Source organism: Myxine glutinosa, chromosome 10 (genome assembly GCF_964187855.1).
Source record: "Myxine glutinosa chromosome 10, kmMyxGlut1.1, whole genome shotgun sequence".
In the NCBI taxonomy this organism is placed as follows: domain Eukaryota; kingdom Metazoa; phylum Chordata; class Myxini; order Myxiniformes; family Myxinidae; genus Myxine; species Myxine glutinosa.
Genome location: NC_136270.1, coordinates 13,247,720 through 13,267,853, shown reverse-complemented (window position 1 = coordinate 13,267,853; position 20,134 = coordinate 13,247,720). Strand labels below are relative to the sequence as shown.

At 47.8% G+C, this 20,134-nt stretch overlaps 1 protein-coding gene across 1 annotated transcript in view; it reads left to right on the top strand.

Annotated features, from left to right (window-relative positions):
• Positions 1-19,296, top strand: part of PALB2 (partner and localizer of BRCA2) — a 30,713-nt gene extending 11,417 nt beyond the window's left edge. The window contains exons 12-15 of the mRNA XM_068103591.2: positions 5,848-5,964; positions 6,074-6,161; positions 13,504-13,652; positions 18,233-19,296. Coding sequence (XP_067959692.2) covers positions 5,848-5,964; positions 6,074-6,161; positions 13,504-13,652; positions 18,233-18,458 — 580 coding nt within the window. The 3' untranslated portion in view covers positions 18,459-19,296. The remainder of the gene's footprint in view (positions 1-5,847; positions 5,965-6,073; positions 6,162-13,503; positions 13,653-18,232) is intronic.
• Positions 19,297-20,134: the final 838 nt, after the last annotated feature.

Here is a 20,134-nt window from a genome sequence, read left to right as displayed (position 1 = left end):
TGACACTCGTATTCATAAAATGTGTTAAGATCACCATCTCTAGTTTGGCAAGAAATGTACATTCGTGAGAAGAGCTCCACATTACTTTTCATACGTGTAATCTTCGCCTCAGACTTTCCAGGTGTTTTCTTGGGCTTCAATTTCAACAGTGGCAGATTGTTCTTTGAAATGCTATCATAGAAATTGTCAGAAGGATCCTTGATTCGCTGCCCCACAAATCCATCAAATTGTGTTTTGCCAGTGTCCTTCATGGATCGCACTGCGGCTATCACTTCATCAGGCATGATGACCTTTGTGTCAAGCACATACAAGTCATTACTGTCTTCCGCAAACGGGTTTCCAAGTTTTTCAAAGGAACTGATTGCATTATTGAGATCTGATGCAAAGGATTTCTGGACACTAGGCAATTGTTCGTGGTGGCGGACATCAGTTTGCCTCTGTCTTTGAAACTGGTCCTCAAACTCATTCAGGATTCTGGCTATTTCTGCACCAGCTACCATCCACCGGCGAAGAGCCCCTTCATTCTCAGTAATTCCAATGACTCCACCATCACCTTTCACATAAGCGTTCTGCTGTTCGTGTATCTGATCATGTGCCATAGCAGAGAACTTGTGTGATGACTTCTGAGTGACAAAGTTCCCCTTGACAAATTCACGATGGATATCCATGGAATCGTTTGAAAGTTCCTGAAGGTCTGTTACATGCACTGTCAACCATCTGGCGTAATGGTAATGGTCCATGGCAAACATCCATGGAATGATCGCCGTGAGAGTCTCCACATAGAGCGTGTAGTTGGCTTCCCGTTGTGATCTTATGAATGCCAAGAGAAGACACTCCAACTGCAGGACTTTATTCCAGTAGCAAAACTGGGGGTACTTTGTAGCCATCTTCTTGCTCCAAAGATCAAATGATTGTAAATCTTCAGTTTCACATGTTTTCCGGTAGTCATCGTATGCCTTTCGCTGCAGAGCGTACAACGCCGCTACTGTGACTTGGTGTGCCCATTGTGACCTCGATATTTGCGAACCTTTGTGAAGACTATCTGCTCTTCCCTCTGTTGTTACACCAGCACTGGTCATTACACTTGCCCAGCCACTCCCCTCCAGGAAGCTGCCGATCGCTTTCAACAAGGCCATCTCTACATGAAGTCCTCCCATCATCACAACAAACTTGTCTTCACCATATATACCTGGCCAAGTCCATTGAATCTTCTTTGCAATTGCATAGAGTGGTTGATCAACGGTCAGAACTGGAACTTGTCCGGGGTTTACTAGTTCTGTTGCCTGCTTGATTAAATTCATTCCATGCTTCACCATTGCCAATGTGTGAGCACTCTCGCGGAACAGAGGTAGCAGTCCTGTAATTGCAGGAGGCCGAGGAACTTCAACCTGCAGATTTGCCATGTATGCTGACCAGGAGATATTATCTTCACTCTCAAGACCTTCCTTCTCCTGCAGACTTTGTACAAACGAAAGCCACTGACTTTCTTTGTCCTGTATTCCGGAGGACACACTTGGAGTGGATGGACCTTTTGGTTTTCTTGGAATGGGATTATTAGTTGGAAATGTTTCAGGAGGCACATCACTGTAAGATGCAGGAAGGACGGCTATGGTTTTGGAGCGCTGTTTGTTCTCATTCTCAGTGACATTCTCATGATTTCGAATGCTGCCACTTTTGTCATGTGAAACATGTTGTGTCAGTGATAACGCGGTTCCATGAAATGAACTTTGTGCTGATGCTGATGATGGGTTGTGATCTATGTTGTCTAGGTTGCCTGTTGTGAATATTCCACTTCGCAATTTTGTTGGACACACAACGCCGTCATGTTTGTATATTTCTATGACTCTGTTGGCCTCATCTGTGGATACCTCCAGTATGCGATCATAGGAAACACACAAACCATGTTGAAAAAGAACGTCAACGAGATCCCGTTTCCTTGTTTTGCTATGAATGAGAAGACCCAGGTAAAGTGGCAGTGTTGTTTCACGTTTCAAATTGTGACGTACTGCTGTAGTTTCCAACCTTCCTCGTTTCATAGTGTTGAATGTTACAAGTTGAGTTAAGGATTGCACAGAGACGCCTCCCTTGTTGTTTGCGTTTTGTTTTTGTATGTTTGTACCAGCAAGAATCATTTCCATCAACGCTGCCAATGATGGTGGTGAGTTGTTATATGATTCGTTAACTAGGGATCCATTGAATTGGTATTGCTTTTGCAAAATATCTTTGCGCACAATCTGGGCAGCTCTCATGAGAATGACCGCGTCGTTGTCAGAGCTTTGTCTACAAGCATGCAATAAAGCTTCACCAATGTCCTCTTTGAATGACAGTGCCACTTCATGGTTGCTCTTATGTGCCTCAAGTTGCGGAAGGTGTCTGAGAAGCTTGTCCTTAAGGTGAGTTGAATTAATCCTCTTTGAGATATCACCTCCCAGTTGTGCCAGACGTTCTGTATAAAGCTTTGTGAGATCGGCTAACTTGAAAGTGTAACTGTAATCTGTACACTTCATTTCTTCCAAATAGGCTATCAATTCGGCCAAAGCTACTGATTCTGGTGGCATATTTTCACTTGAACTGGCTTCCTCATTCTTTCTTACAAATGATCTGTATCGAGTGTGGAGAACAGTCATGCACTTCTTGTGATAAACAGCATCTGATGCCGTCATATCGCCTACAGACAATCTATCCAGGAGTTTTGTATCCCTCAATTCTGTTGCCATCAATCGAACATTGGAATCTACATTTTTTGTTGCCGCTCTGTGGACTATTTCTTCATTACTGATAATGCTATCACAAAAGAAACATGTGCTAGCAGTACTCTGTTCAACGGATGGAGATTTGAAACTTGTTCTGAGTCTTTTCTTAACAGGCGAGTAAGTTTCTTCACCAAGTTTAAGGTCTGAACTTTGCTTTCTTTCCCTTGATTCAGCCCTGGCCACACGAAAGCTGCTGCACTGCACATAACAGTTTTTGTGCCATTTGGCAGCATGCGCAGCTAGGGTTTCTGCAATACTGCAACCATCATCTATCTAGTCGGGAAATGTTTATCCCGCAAGGCAAGGCACCTAAATCATTCAATGCCTTGAGATTTTGAGCAAGATTCTCGTAGACGTCTAGACACGACTGATTGCTGCCCTTACGTGCATCTCTTAGTGGTTCATTTTCAGAACGTTTCTGGCAAAGAGCGCAAATGTTCCAGTCTGTTGGCATTGGAATTGTTGACGATGTTTTCTTTGATTTCGACATTGGATCTGAAAGAGAAAAAAACATTTAAAAAAATAAATTATTGGAATGTCATGTGAATGTTCAGTTCCGGCAGAAAGTGTTAAATTTCACATACAGGGGTATTTTGGGGCGCTGAATTTCCCAAATTTCTACTGCCTTCGACAAAATTACAAACCCATCAGTAGATTTGAGATGCAACAATTTTCCAGTTATCATAATAATGCTCAAATGATTTAACATTATGACATTACCGTACACTGTGCTATTAAAGCAATGAAAACATCGATGTTTGTCTTGGCGGCCATATTGGAATTTAAAATGGCGGCCATACCGTTTGTCAGACATTTCAAATTATTGCATTATTGAACTCAGCATGTCAACATACCCTTGTGTACCAAATTTCAGCGCCACAGGTCATTTAGAACCCAAGATAGGGAATTTCAACATTTCGTCTTGGTGGCCATATTGGAATTCAAGATGGCGGCCGGTCCATTGGTTAGATCTCTTGGATCCGCCAATTTTTGAAATCAGCGCCCCAAAATACCCCTGTATGCGAAATTTCACACTTTCTGCCGGAAATGAACATCTTTTTCACATATCTGCCCCACTAGAAAGAACTTGAGAGGGGCGTCGTTTGGTGAGGGGAGGAGTTTTTGGGCTCTCCGTGTTCTGGCGCTCTTGCGAGAGATGAGAGGGAGTGGAGAGTTGGTGTGGCCTTAGTGGGGAGAGACAGTTTTGGTGATCCTGAGAATGGTTCACCTGCTTGTGTGCCTGCTTTGTCCTGTTTCATCGTCCTGCCCGCCTGTTTCATCACCTACTCGCCTGTTTCGTCTCTCCTGCCCGTGTGCCTGCGTGTGCCTTGGTTCATGGCTGATTTGACGCCATCTGCGTGGACTCTTCCACAGGAGATAACGCCTCACCCAGTTTTTCTTCCCCTTTCCCGTCTGTGCTTGAGACTGGCATATGACGCCATAGATTTCTTTATTTCTCTTGTAAATAATTATTACTTGCAAAATCGAAGATTTTTCAAGTATATTGGTCGGTTGTGTTTGTGACTCTGTTTGTTAGTTTGTCACCGGCCTACAGGTCACAATTTTCAACCGATCTTCACCAAACTTCACCAAGTGGTAGAGTTGGTCAAATGCCAGAAGCCTATTGTTTTTGGGGTCAATAGGTCAAAAGGTCAACATAGGCCAAAGGTCACCAACTTTGCTAAATTTCTAAAATCCTCAATTTTCATCCGATTGACTTGAAATTTGAAGACCACTTGCATATCTGATCATTGAATTCAACCACCAATAATTTTTGAGGTCAACATAGGCCAAATGGTCAACATAGGCCAAATTTCTAAAATCCTCAATTTTCATCCAATTGACTTGAAATTTGGAGAGGACTTGCACATCTGGTCACTGAATTCAACCACCAAGTATTCTTGAGGTCAACATAGGCCAAATGGTCAACATAGGCCAAATTTCTAAAATCCTCAAATTTCATCCAATTGACTTGAAATTTGAAAAGGACTTGCATATCTCGTCATTGAATTCAACCACAAATTATATTCTAGGTGAACATAGGCCAAAAGGTCAACATAGGCCAAATTTCTAAAATCCTCAATTTTCATCCAATTGACTTGTAATTTGAAGAGGACTTGCATATCTGGTTACTGAATTCAACCACCAAGTATTTTTGAGGTCACCATAGGCCAAAAGGTCAACATAGGCCATCATGTATCATTGGAAAACTTTTGGGGGAGGGTGGATTTTGCAAGTATCGTGCTACGCATGACGTTTTCGTGTTTGTCTGTTAGTTTGTCTGTTTGTTTGTCTGTTTGTCACCGGCCTACAGGTCACAATTCCAAACCGATCGTCACGAAACTTTACCAAATTGTATAGGTCGTCCCAATTGAGAAGCCTATTGAATTTGAGGTCAAAGGTCATCTGGAGGTCAAATTTCTAAAATCGCCATTTTAAATCCGATTGACTTGAAAATTGAATAGCATTTGTATATTGAGTCACTAAATTGGGAAATGAACTATTTTTAATGTCAACTCAAGGTTAAATTTTAAAAATCATCAATTTTCATCTAAGAAGCCGTCAATTCTCAACCGATTGACTTGAAAATTGAACAGCATTTGCATATCGAGTCACTAAATTGGGAAACATTATTTTTGAGGTCAAAAGGTCAAAGGTCAACTCGAGGACAACCTTCCAAAATCATCATTTTTCATCTGAAAAATCGTCACTTTTCTTCCTATTGACCCGAGCTTTGATCAAGATTGTCAATTTTAATCTTGATGAAATAGACAATTTGCTGTATCAATGGAAAAAAAAAATTCTTGGGGAGGGGATGGGGGCAGATTTTGCAAGTACTGTGCTCTGCATGACATCATCTTGTTTATCTATTGTGATTCCGTGTCCCCTTTTCCTCCCCTCAACCTGCTGCCGTCCCCAACCCTCAGGTTCTATTTTCTACAAAATAAATAAATAAATAAAGAAGACATTTATTTAATTTCCCCCTGTAATGTATGATTTTCTTCTTTGGCTTATTTTGAAAACTTTTGTATATCCATGAAGGTTGATTTTATTTGTGTGCATGTTTTATTTTTAATTTGCCTTTTCCCAAAAGGAATGTGAGTGAGGTTATTTTGGAAGATCCTGACAGTCCAATAATTTCTCTTTCCTACGTTCTGGGCCAAAATGAGGCTCTGGTTGCTACAACTCGAGATCTCCGTTTGCTTGTATGGTAAGCATTGTGTGACCTCTCTTATTTTGGAGTTTTGTTTGTACAAGGTGGTCTAGGAGTTTTGTGTGCCTCTCTTGACTGGCCCTTTTGCTTCTAATTTATTTTGCAGGTGCATTTTGTCTGGCCATGTAATTTTAACTGTTCCACTGGACTTCCTCACTGACCCAGCTTTGTGCAAGGAGGCATACTCTGAATCGGTACATTTTAATCATCTAACGGTACTTCATTTGGGTGCTCAAATGTTGAAACAGAAATATTTACTGCTTTTGTTGTCAGTTCTTTGTAGCTGAAATTTGAATGCTGTTAAGGTTGTTGTCTCCTTTTTATGGCGTAGCCCATAGGGCAAAGCCATCAAAACAGTGTTTGTCCGTCCGTATGTGTGTATGTATGTATGTCCCCTCAAACACATACCAATCAGAGCTGAGGATCTGGTCACATGACAGGTTGATGTGATTACGTCTGATGTCATTATTGTGCAACGGCTGACTCCACACTCCGCCATTTTGATTCCTATGCCGTTCCGGCCGAACATATCGTCGAACCTGTCGTATATCACAATCTCCATGATCTACCTTTACGTTTTTCATTCAGTGTGAAACACAAACAAACCGATTGTTAAAATGATCATCAAATATCAAAAGCATAGACATTATAGATCTTCCAACGACACAGTACATATAGGCCTTGGGCTTCATGCTTTCAAGCCTCACCTTCAGGCCGCTTTGGACAAATTAAGCCCAGCTTTCTTAATACAGCAGTATCATTTCAGTAGTATCATTTTCATAATGATAATAATAATAATATGGTAAATATAACCATAACACCTTAATCCCAATGTCGTGAATACAAAGTTAATGGATTGATTGACGGTGTATGGTTCATGAATCGATGATAAGCGGTGTACGGTACTAATAACCGTGGAAGTAAGGAATTAGCCTTTAGTAATATCATTTTAGTAATAATTATAACGTAACGTTAATATTTTAGTAAATCTAATCATAACACTAATCCCTTCGTAGTGACTGCAAAGTTACTGGAGGTTAAAATATATCGTCTTAAAGCGCGGCGTTACGCGCGCTGCTTGGGAGCAAGGAGGAAGCGGACAAGCGGTAACTTATAAGCGTCTTTATTTCAGGAGCTCACTGTAACACTGGCGCGCTCCGGGCTGCGCGCCCGGTGTATATCATGAGGCCACGCCTACCCCTCGGGCGTGGCCACCGCCCACTTGGTGCGACGAATGATGTCACCACGCCAGTGGGCTTTTGTGTCCGCCACACGCGCCCCCCCAGAATTCCCGTGCACCTGGAGGGCCAGTTTGCGGGGCAGACGAATGACCCGGCCAAAGCGCCCCCTGGCGATCGGCGGCGTCCGGGGTGCAGGAATGCCAGGTGGGATGCCCCTGGCTGCCCCTGGGATGGGTGCAGGACCGGGGGGCGGCGTGGCGGCGGGGCTGGGCAGTGCCGGGGGTCCGCCCGCAGGGGGGCGGCCCCGACGCGGGGGTCGGGCCACTGGCGGTGGATGGTCCACGTCTAGGTGGGCCGGCTTGAGGCGGTCTACCGAAACGCGGTCAGGAGTACCGCCGATGTCCAGGGTGAAGTGCTTCGCCCCGGTCTCCAGCACGCGGAAAGGCCCGTCGTACGGGGGCCGCAGTGGTGTCCGGTGGGCATCGTGGCAGACGAAGACGTACTCCGCCGTGCGAAGCTCCGGGGTGACGTGCGTCGGTGGGTGCCCGTGGCATGTCGTTGGCACCGGGGCGAACCTCTGGGCGGTCTCTTGCAGAGCGGAGCGCTGCTGTGCCGCGGACCATGGTGCCGTGGAGTCAGGGAGGAACTCGCCCGGCACCCGCAGCGGTTGCCCGAAGACCAACTCCGCCGCGGATGCGCGCAGGTCCTCCTTGGGCGCCGTCCGGAGGCCCAGCAGGACCCAGGGGAGCCTGTCGACCCAGCCGCCGTCGCGGAGGCTGGCCCGGAGCGCGGCCTTCAATGAGCGGTGAAATCGCTCACACAGGCCGTTAGCCTGGGGGTGGTAGGCCGTGGTTCGGTGCAGCCGGACCCCGAGCCCCTGCGCGACCGCCCCCCAGAGCTCCGAGGTGAACTGGGGGCCGCGGTCGGACGAGATGTCTGAGGGGGCGCTGAACCGGGCGACCCAGGCGGCGATGAAAGCCTGCGCGACATCGGCCGCCGTTGTCGACGCCAAGGGCACGGCCTCCGGCCACCGGGTGGTGCGGTCCACCATGGTGAGGACGTAGGTGAAACCCCGCGAGGGGGGCAGAGGTCCCACCAGGTCCACGTGGACGTGGTCAAACCGGCGTTCCGGTACCGTGAACGGGGCCAACGGGGCCTGGGTGTGCCGGTGCACCTTGGCGCGCTGGCACGCGAGGCACGTCCTGGCCCAGCCGCGGACGGCCTTCCGGAGGCCATGCCAGACGAACTTGTCGGCGATCAGCCTTTGGGAGGCCCTCGCGCCGGGTGGGACAGGCCGTGGATGGCGTCAAACACCTGGCACTGCCAGCCCGCGGGCACGATGGGGCGAGGACGCCCGAGGGAGACGTCGCACAAGAGGGCCGCACCCGCGCCGTTGAACGCCACCTCGGTGACGCAGAGGCCCGTGACGGCGGTTCGCAAGGCCTGGACGTCGGGGTCAGCGGCCTGGTCCGCTGCCATCCGGGCATAGTCGATGCTGAGGTGGACTGCGTGGGCGACGGCCCGGGAAAGGCAATCCGCCACCGGGTTGTCCTTCCCCGCGACGTGCTGGATGTCCGTCGTGTACTCGGACACGGCCGAGAGGTGACGCTGCTGCCGGGCCGACCACGGCTCGGTGACCTTGCCCATCGCGAAGATCAGCGGCTTGTGGTCGACGAAGGCAGTGAACGCACGGCCCTCGAGCAGATGGCGGAAGTGCCTGACCGCCAAGTGAAGCCCGAGCAACTTGCGGTCGAAGGTACTGTAACGGCGTTCGGGCGGGCGAAGCTGCCGGCTAAAGAACGCCAGCGGTTGCCAAGCTCCACGCACCCATTGCTCGTGCACCGCGCCCACCGCGTAGTCCGAGGCATCGGTGGTGAGGGCGATCGGTGCATCGGGCGCCGGGTGCGCGAGCATGGTGGCGTTAGCCAAGGCGAGCTTCGCGCCCGTGAACGCCGTGTCCATCTGCTCGGTCCAGGTAACGTCGCCTTTGCCCGGCTTATCTCGGAGAGCTTCGTGCAGGGGGCGCAGGAGCTGGGCGATACGGGGCAGGAACCGATGGTAAAAGTTCACCATGCCCAGGAACTCCTGCAGCCCTCTGATCGTGCGGGGGCGCGGAAACCCCTTCACCGCCTCCACCTTGGCCGGCAGGGGGACGGCTCCGTGCCTGGTGACACGGTGCCCCAGAAAATCGATTATGGTGGCGCCGAACCGGCACTTTGCGGGGTTCACAATCAGGCCATGCTGGCCCAGGCGTTCGAAGAGCGTGCGGAGGTGGCGTAGGTGCTCTTCGCGGGACGCGCTGGCGACGAGGATATCGTCCAGGTAGACGTAGACAAAATCCAAGTCATGCAGGACGCTGTCCATCAGTCGCTGGAACGCCTGAGCCGCATTCTTCAGACCGAAGGGCATGCGCAGGAACTCGAAGAGTCCGAATGGCGTGATGACCGCCGTCTTCGGGACGTCCTCCGGCCTGACGGGGACCTGATGGTAGCCGCGTATGAGGTCCACCTTCGAGAAGAAGGACATGCCCGCCAAATGGGCGGAAAAGTCCTGAATGTGGGGGACGGGGTAGCGGTCGGGAGTCGTGGCGTCATTGAGACGGCGATAGTCCCCGCACGGTCGCCATCCCCCGCCGGGCTTCGGCACGATGTGCAGCGGCGACGCCCAAGCGCTCTCTGAGCGCCGAACGATGCCGAGTCGCTCCAGGGTAGCGAACGCCGCTTTTGCCACCGCCAGCTTCGTCGGCTCGAGGCGGCGTGCCCGGGCGTAGACCGGTGGCCCGACGGTGGGGATGTGATGGGCCACCCCGTGCTTGACGGCCCCCGCCGAGAAGGTGGGCCGCGTGAGGGCCGGGAAGCCAGCGAGGAGGCGGGTGAATGCGTCCGCTGCCGGAAGCGTACAGACCAACGTGGCCGGAACCGAACCGTTCGGCAAGCCGCTTGGCAAGCCGCTCGTTGCTCGCTTGTGCGTTGCCCAGCTCGAGCTGAACGTCTCGGCCTGGACAAGACGTCTGCGCTTGACGTCGACCAGGAGCCCATTAGCGCACAGGAAGTCCGCGCCAAGCAGTGCCATGGGCACGTCGGCGGTGACGAACGTCCATCGGAAAACCTGCCCTCCGAACCGCAGAGAGAGGCAGCGTTTTCCGTACGTACGGATGGGCGTCCCGTTCGCGGCAAGCAGCGCGGGGCCCCCACCCGCGGCGTGCTTGTCTGACGTGCCGGCGGGAACGACACTCACCTGCGCTCCCGTGTCGCACAGGTAACGGCGCCCGGAGAAGGTGTCCGTTATGAACAGCAGGCTGCTCGAACGGCCGGAGCTCATCGCCACTATTGAGCGCCGGCCCGGGCGTTTCCCGACCTGTTGAAGGAGCATGGCGGATGACACTGCCGAGCTTCGTGGCCGAACTTGGTGTGGAACCAGCACCAGGTGGTGGAGCTGGAGGAGCGCGGCTGGCTCCGCCAGGCCGGTGGAGTTGGCGGGTTTCCCCGCGGTGGCGGTTTTCGCCGCGGCGGTGGGCGGGGCGTGGCGGCGGTCACGAGGTGCGTATCAGCATGCTGCGTATGCTGTATAAGCTGATGCTGTCGATCAGCAGCATCAGCATCAGCAGCATCAGCCACGAGGGCCGTGACGGCCACGCCGACTCTCGCCCGCGTGTCCGAAGCGGCGAAGTACTTGTACGCCTCGGCTGCCAATGCTCGGGGTTCCGTTAGCCCGGTCCCGGCCAACGCGAGGCGAACCTGCGCTGGAAGTTGGCGACGGAAAAGCGCCCGGAATAGAGAACCGGGGGCTTCGTCGCCCAACAGTGACAGCATATGGTCCATTCGGACCGACGGGCGCGTGTCACCGAGCTCGGGGAGATCCAGGAGGCGGTCGGCCCGTGCGTCTTCCGTGAGGCCGAACGTGGCTAGGAGTAGCCGCTTGAGTGCCTCGTACTTGTGGCCGTCCGGTGGGTGGCGAAGGACGGACACAACTCGAGCGGCCGTGCCGGGCCCGAGGGAGGCGACGACATGGCAATAGCGCGTGTCATCGCCGGTGAGGCGCCGAAGCTGAAATTGGGCTTCGGCCTGGACGAACCAGACTTCGGCCTGAGCCTCCCAAAATTCGGGAAGTTTGATGAAGTTGGCCATGGCAATGGCGTCGCGTGTGGAAGGATTGCTCCGGCCCATCCAACGTCGAGGGGGTCACCAGTAAAGCGCGGCGTTACGCGCGCTGCTTGCGAGCAAGGAGGAAGCGGACAAGCGGTAACTTATAAGCGTCTTTATTTCAGGAGCTCACTGTAACACTGGCGCGCTCCGGGCTGCGCGCCCGGTGTATATCATGAGGCCACGCCTACCCCTCGGGCATGGCCACCGCCCACTTGGTGCAAGGAATGATGTCACCACGCCAGTGGGCTTTTGTGTCCGCCACAATCTTCTATATATTGAAGTAGTGGCAGTTCTGTGTCTGTCTGTCACGCTACGTCATTACGTCTATGATGTCAATACGACGCCGTACGACGGCTGACTCCACCGACTGACATTTTAATTTACTAGTACACCTGCTCACTACGGTAGCGGCAGGTAGGGTCATGCCGCTTTTGGGGTATATAGATTACAGTCAATCTATCGTCGGGTCTCAAGAACATTGGGTGTGTTCATTTACCAAGTTTCTTGTGGAGAGATCGCCAAGTGGTTTAAGCATTCGAGCAAGCACTCCAGTCAAAACCGTTAAGGAACGGCTGGCTTGGCAAGCGCTGGCTAGCTGCTTGGTAAATGAGCACACCTCTGGCTTCCTACCTTTCAGTTTTGTATTAAACAGCAGGAAAAGTGGGTTTCATTGGTGGTTTTCAAAACAAAACCTTAATTGGTGGGTTTCAAAAGGCCACTACGAAAACCACCACTTTAGTGGAAAGAAGGGTCATGTTATTTCCCCAACTCTTGTGGGGTATATAGATTACAGTAGATCTTCGCTCAGTTCTGTAAGTAAAACTTACCTCACGGATTTCGTGATTCCTCCAAATTTCTTTGTTTAATGTTATAAACAGCATTAGCGACTGTTTAAAAAGGTAATCATATGTGTTTGTGGTTTATAATATTTTTACCTCTGGTAGAGGCCGTTGCTCCCACGAAAACGCCACGATAAGCTATTTATAAACGTTGACACGGCGGCGTTTGTTCAAGGAGAAAACCCCCTTGGGGATGTGGGACATTATTAGTTTTAATATTGTTTTGTAATAACATTCATATTATGCTATTATCGTTACCCTTGCCAGAGGAGAGGGTATTGCATTTGAGTCTGTTTGTCTGTCTGTTTTGTTTGTTTGTTTGTTTGTCCGCACAGAATAAATATGATTTTCTCTGCAACCGTTGGTCCGATTGACAGGAAATTTTCGCCATAGGTACACCTCCACCTATATAATTTTTTTAATGATAATTATGACATCATAGGTCACGTGGTATGGGTGCCATCTTTGAAAAACCGAAAAACGTTGCACCTCTATATCTCCGAAAGCGCTGAATAGAAAAATTGAGACATGACTCATTGTAAAGAACTCTTCATGGAGAATAAAATGTTGTTTATGATGTCATAGGTGAATCCATTATGATGTCGTAATTCGACAAGTACAAAACTTCATCCGATCAAGATGAAATTCCTTGAGCGTCATCTAGGGATACATTGGTGCAGAAAAAAAATAATGATGTCATTGGTCACATGGTTCGGCTGCCACCTTGGAAAAACCAAAAAACTTTCCACCTCGATAGCTCAAAGCGCTGCATAGAAAAAATTGAGACATTGCTCATTGTAAATAACTCTCCATATGGAATAACATATGTTAATGATGATGTCATAGGTGCCTCCATTATGACGTCATAATTCGACAAGTACAAAACTTTATCCGATCAAGATGAAATTTATTGAGCATCATGTCGTGATACATTGGTGGAGAAAATAAATAATGATTACGTCATTGGTCACGTGGTTCGGCCACCATATATTTTTTAACACAAAAGCCTTGAAAACTACTAAAAACACATCCTGGCTAGGGTTTGCAATCTCTGATTGCTCTTTCTTGTTCGTTTTGTTATTAGAAACGGCCTTGGAAAACGCCACGATAAAGCTAGCTTAATACTGATATACACCTCAACACGCAGCCCCATTGGCGGCAATGGCGGGGAAAACCTGCTTGGGGAGGGGGCAAATTAATGCGCTACAACCTTCATTGTGTAACCCTTAGTCAACCTGTCAAGATAAATGTAAAGGAAAAATAATTGGGGTTTGTTACTTTATCAGCTCCTTTAACGAAGGCATTATGTTGATTTAAACTTGGGTGCACGAGTGAACAAGCCGTGCGTGTGTTTGTCACTGTTCTACCCAGGGGATGCTGCTCGTGCTTTTACTACACCGACCTGGAGTGATGGGTGATCCTCGCTCCACTTGTCTTTGGACATTTGCTGCTGTGAACCCAATGACCGCATGGCATTTTGTAATTCAAGAATGTGTTGTCTCATCTCTACACAAGGAAAGGTCAGCTTCGTAGAGATCCCACATAAGGCTGCCTACTGTTCTGTTAATTCTTAAGCAGGTCTACGAGTCACTTTTCTTGAATAAATGTTTCAATGCCTACATCAAATGCCTACATCAGGCAATTTCATGTATCAAGTGAAACGGCAAAGGTGATTCTGCCTGTATTGCTAACTTGTGCCGATAAAACTCACGAGCTGATAAGGAAATGCTAAACACAAAGTGGCAGTTATGCTCCATTTTAACTTTCCCTTCTGGTTAATATTGAGAGTAATCCTTTATTTTTGTACTACCAGAACCCAAGGTTTGTAATTACTGCAGGAGTTGTGCATATGAACCTTTCCTTGTGAGGTCAACTATGCAAATATTTGAGTATATAACGTTTTTGATCCTGTGAGGAAATGTGCGTAAGACTTCATTTACAGAGGTTAAGGCTTATGGAAAGGCTAGATGATGAGTTAAGTCGAAGATGCTAACACACTGACAATTAAGCACTTGGACAGAGGGGGGGGGGGGGGGGGGCACAAACAAGCAAACAACTAAAGTACAGACAGACAAAGCAGTATGACAAAGAGGGCCATAGACAAATGCAGCACAATGCACAAATGCAGCACAAATGCAATGCATGCAATGTAGCAATGCAGCACAAATGTAGCACAATGACGAAGAACAGGTGTATAAGCAAAATCCAATAAATCGGATAATTGCAGACAAAGTTACAGGCGTACATAAGGGAAAGGTTGTGTAAGGTCAGAAACCACTGTTCTTTTATATTTGGATTTCCCACCTGCTCTGAATCACACTCGTCTCAATAGCTGTCACAAAGATTCTGCCTTGCTGTCAAACATGCTTTTTAGTTCACCTGGAACATTGTTCAGGTGAGCTTGAGGGATGGCGCATCGACTGTCCGTTCATAAACATGTGCAACGTCCTCTCCAAAACTGCTTATGGGATTGTGAGCAAACCTGGCTAAAATTATCTTTGGTGTGGTCGGTGAAAAGAGTACTTGAATTTCGATCTAGTTTGGCTGCCATTTTGGATTACAGGAAAACCGTTAACAATCTTCTTCTCTCAAACCGCTGAACTGATCAATGCGAAACTTTACGTTTGTGATCAACTACCCAAGGGAAATAGTTTGTTAACAATGACGTCATTGTTCACATGGTCTGGCAGCCATATTGGGTCAAAGGAAAACCTTTACAATTCATCTTCCTTGAAACAACCACCAATCAATGGGAAACATAAAACATATGATCGACTACGTATGGGAACATTTGATTTAAATAAGCTGGTCCGAAACACATTATGGTCACCAGTTACATCATAATGCAGAAAGTGCGCAATATCTCGAAATATGAATTATAGACACCTTGGAGTTGCACCTTATCAAATATGGCAAAGTTTGACAGAACAGAGAGTGACATCATCATTCCAGAATTTGTAATATCTCAAACTAGCACTCATAGACAGCAGGGAGTTGCACCTCTGTGAACATCGTCTCTCAAGTTTATCACCCCTCAGCCCAATGGGCTAAGCGGTATTGTCGTCCGGGCGTCCGTCAATTTCAAGGAGAACGGCTTGTCCGATTAAATCCATTTTTGCAGTGTGTGTTGGGGTTGAGTAGAGGAAGGTTCCTTTCGAAAATGGGCGTGCTGCGATTTTCAATATGGCCGCCACGGCAGCCATCCAGGCTTCCGTCAACTTTTGGTTTCCGTCAATTTCGAGCAGAACGGCTTGTCCGATTAAATCCATTTTTGCAGTGTGTGTTGGGGTTGAGTAGAGGAAGGTTACTTTCGAAAATGGGCGCGCTGCCATTTTCAATATGGCCGCCACGGCAGCCATCTTGAAATTGGTTTCCGTCATTTTCGAACAGAACGGCTTGTCCGATTAAATTCATTTTCGCAGCGTGTCTTGGGGTTGAGTAGAGGAATGTGCCTTTCGAAAACGGGTGCGCTGTAGTTTTCAATATGGCCGCCACGGCAGCCATCTTGAAATTGGTTTCCGTCAATTTTGAGCAGAACAGCTTGTCCGATTAAATCCATGTTTGCAGTGTGTGCTGGGGTTGAGTAGAGGAAGGTGCCTTTCGAAAATGGGCATGCTGCGATTTTCAATATGGCCGCCACGGCAGCCATCTTGAAATTGGTTTCCGTCAATTTCAAGCAGAACGGCTTGTCCGATTAAATCCATTTTTGCAGTGTGTGTTGGGGTTGAGTAGAGGAAGGTTCATGGGCGCGCTGCGATTTTCAATATGGCCGCCACGGCAGCCATCTTGAAATTGGTTTCCGTCAATTTCAAGCAGAACGGCTTGTCCGATTAAATCCATTTTTGCAGTGTGTGTTGAGGTTGAGTCGAGGAAGGTTCATGGGCGTGCTGCGATTTTTCAATGTGGCCGCCACGGCAGCCATCTTGAAATTGGTTTCCGTCAATTTTGAGCAGAATGGCTTGGCCGATTAAATCCATTTTTGCAGTGTGTGTTGGGGTTGAGTAGAGGACGGTTCATGGGCGCGAAATGGGTTAATGGATTCATGGGCGAAAATTTCATTACTTGCAGTTCCTACTTGGTATACAACTTCGCTTCAAATAACAAATTATCATCAATGCTTCCTTTTACCATGCATGGGCTGAGGGGTTATGCCCGCTTTGCGGTGCTATTTATTCTAAACTACTGGACCTAAAACGTGTTTTCTAAGTCCAGCTCTTATTTTTACCCTGATCCAACCCTCACTCCACCTTTTTGGCAATGAGCCAGGTGAGCTACAGGACCATTGGTCCTCTATTATTTATGGATACTTCTACTCTCCTCTATACCATAAATGGTTTGGGATACATCAGGTTTGCAAAAATTGCATTGATCCTCAATTCGTGTTGCAGTGTCAACTGGGCCTTATAACTGCCTTTCTTTTATTATCCTAATTATCCTAATAAATGGACTAACTCACTAAACGGGCAAACTCGACTTCAATAACATTGCCGTACGATTGCCCCTCGGTTAAGACCGGGGAATCGCGGATGGAAACGAGCTTAACGAGGCGTCCGGGTCAATGGCGGATTTCCTATACACGTGCGCGGGGTAAAGAGGGAAAGAGGAAGAAACTGCGAGATTTACCTGCCACGATCTCACCGGACAGTCTTCACCCTGCAGGAAACTAAACTCGCACGAAACGGAATTTATGTACAAAAGAACAAGGCTTTATTGCCATGGATGTCAATAACAAGAACGCGCCGGTAATTAAATGTCCTAAATCGGGATGTCCCCACACAGACTTCAGATACAAAACAATGGAAGAATGAATAATAAAATAACCGTTTCGTTGTGTTCTGTGGTCCGTCTTATCTCAATCAGTAGTCTGCAGTCGTCAAGGATGGTACGGCTCCGAGCGCAGTCGTCCGACCGCGGCTCCAGTCAGCGGGAAGTAGGCCTTGTTCCGCCCCCATTTGCGCTCCACCAGGCTCACGGACGCCGCTGCACGCCAAGCCTTGTGTCCCCGCGTGATCGTTCGCGAGGTTCGTGCATGAATCCGGGTAAGAGAATCGTCGGCGCACCAACGTCCTTCCAATGTCCAACGAGCGAGGGTCCAAACGGGACGAGGTCCAACACAAGAGAGGGTCCAGCGCAAAGGGACAGTCCAGGGCAAGAGGGCAAACGGAAGAGAAAAGCGGAGGCAAAGACAGGCAGAGGCGAAGAAGAGAAAATGTCGGTCAGCCAGTCGTTTTTACTGATCGTCCTCTGACGTCAGCTCTCTTCTGGAATCTTCCGATCTCGTTGGTCGCCTCTAATTGGCCGAGCGCTTGGCGCCCTGCTCCCATGCCATTGGTCGGTGGCCAATCACAAGTCTTTCTTTACCCCCCAATCGGTGCTCTTGGTGTTGCTCGCCCCTCCCGCTCCTGTCAATCACGAGTTCTCCTGGGCGTGGCTCTCAGCCTGCCTGGTCAATGTTTGATCGCCATGGTGTACCACTGTGCGGCCGCTTGCTGTTGGTCTTTTCGGTCAGTCATTGTGGCGGCGGGGGAATGAATTAATGTGTGTGCTAATGGGAATGGATTCCTAATCTATGTGTTTATGTGTGTTTCCATAAGAGACACAGAGATGACCACAGAGGTTTCACATACAATGGAGTTAGCATAATCCCTACGCTAGTTAACAAGCCCCGCCCCCTCGTGGTGGGGACACATACCCAACTTATCCGACATCCGGTCTAGACAGGTCCTGTACTTATTTACATCGAGATGGTTCTAGCTACCCACGACAACCAGAGCATGATACATATACAGATCTACCTAAATCTATATATGTCCTACCCACCGACATAACAATATGTTGACCCTTTTACCTTTGGCATTGTTAGTTTTATCACGATAAAGATTTCATATTATTAAGCCATTGCATGAATCATAAACGATTAATTTATAAAAAACATGTTAGCAATGTGAAGTACCCAGGTTTTGGTAAACTTTTAAAATTTTCTTTCTGATACTTCATTCCTGTTAGTACAGTTGGATTAGTTACCAACGCCAAGACATCTCGTAAGAAGAGGACATATGATGTAACTTAAAAGGGTTTTGTTTTGTGTGTGTGGTCGTAGGTGTGTGCGAGAGGCATCGCAAGCAAACCTTCTGGCAGGTGAGCTGCATTGTGGCACTGTCGTGCTGTGGGATGTGCCTTCTGGACAAGCTTTGGCTGCCTGCAGTGCACTGCAGCCTGTGTCCTGGACAGCACTGGCTTGGATTGAGTCAATGCTGCTGCTTGGGGCCAAGGATGGGTCGGTCCACTCTGTTCAATATTCCTGTACATCACAGGCATGTGTTTAAGGCTTAGGCTTTTATTTTGTAAATATTTGTTTAATTACTTTTTTACTGCAGTGAAACTTGTTTGACTTTATTTTTGCAATGATCATTTTGGATGAAAGCACAGGGGGGTCGGGGGGGGGGCGGAGGCGTTACCCGAAGAGGGGAGTGATAACATTTCGGGGAGGGGGAGCGGCACGAGGGGTTTGTGGAAAATGCTGACATGAAGGGCTTACTATGAAAATAGTGCACACATAAAACTATGTATGTGTATTATATATGAATAATTAAATTAATATATCTATATACAGTATAGGAAGAGAGGGAGATTGTGTGTGTGCACTGGTGTGTATGTGTGTGAGCAAGCTCGGTGTGTGTGAATCTACCGTGAGAAATCTATTTGAATCAGTGAATCTACCTTGAAGAAGGACAGATTTACCCATGTATTGAACGCATCTTAACTGGTTATTTATCGTTTCAGGTGAGCTTAGGTTATTTAACGTAAAAGAGCTTGGACGATTATTTTATATTTAGAAAGTACTTGCTTGTGATACATCTTGATGTTCATAGTGTTATGTTGGACAACAGCTGTCTATATGTTGGTTAAGAATTTGAACTGTAAATGTAATACAGTTATGTCTGTTTTGTTACCTCCGCCCACCGAAGGTGGAAGATGATGTTTTCACCACTGTTTGTCTGTGGCCGTTCTAATTTTTATTGCGATATGAAATGTAAGTAAAAATAACCAGTATAATCCATCTCAATAAGTACCTGTTGTTGCTACGTCTGTGAATATCTTCTGCATTGTTTTGCACAACAGCTGATTGCATATGGATTATTAAATAAAATTATAAGTGGAAGATCTCGTTTCGTTTTTTTATTGCTATCACATGTAATGAATTGTAATAATAATCAGTACACTTAAACATCAGTGGGGTGGGACGTTGGGTCAGAGATTGGCTCGTTTGGGGGCGGGCAGGGACAAAAAAGTTTAAGAACCACTGTAACAATAAAAGTGATAAAAGTCATATCCGACTAGGCGAAAGCAACCTGCGTTGCCCGGTTCTTTTTGAATGAATTTACTACTATAATTCAGCTTTTACTTGCGGCCGTAGAAGATTGACTACTATAATTCAGCTCAGCTTTTAATTGCGAAATGGGCCCAGCTCGGCCGAGGCGGCCTCCACCGGCCTCAGCACCTAGCCTATAACCTTCCCGGGTCCCGTCCCGACATTTTTGGTTTCAGAGGTTTCCTCCTATCTTTCACCGTTCAGTAGATTAGTGTGTGCAGACAAACAAACAAAAACTTTCTTTTATATATGTATATAAAATAGATAGATTGAAGATATAGAAGAAGAAGATAAAAGATCTTCTTCTTTTTTTTTCGTGTGTTTCATTTCATCGTCATTGAGACTTACTGGTGGACATGTAATATGTTTATGAAGTCCAACATGCTCTCTCTTGATAAAAACTAATCAGCAATGTGATGGGTAGGTACTGCGAGTGACTCCTAAATGCCCTCAGGGTGGCTTTGGACGAGTTTGAAAATGCTGTGTATAGTACAATATGTAAAATAATGTTTCCATTAAATAGCAACTTTTTAGAAACTACTATGATGCCATGTATCACGATATGATGGAATGGCTTTCAAAAGTTTCATTTAAAATGAGCCACTATATATTCAGAGTAGAGATAATCGA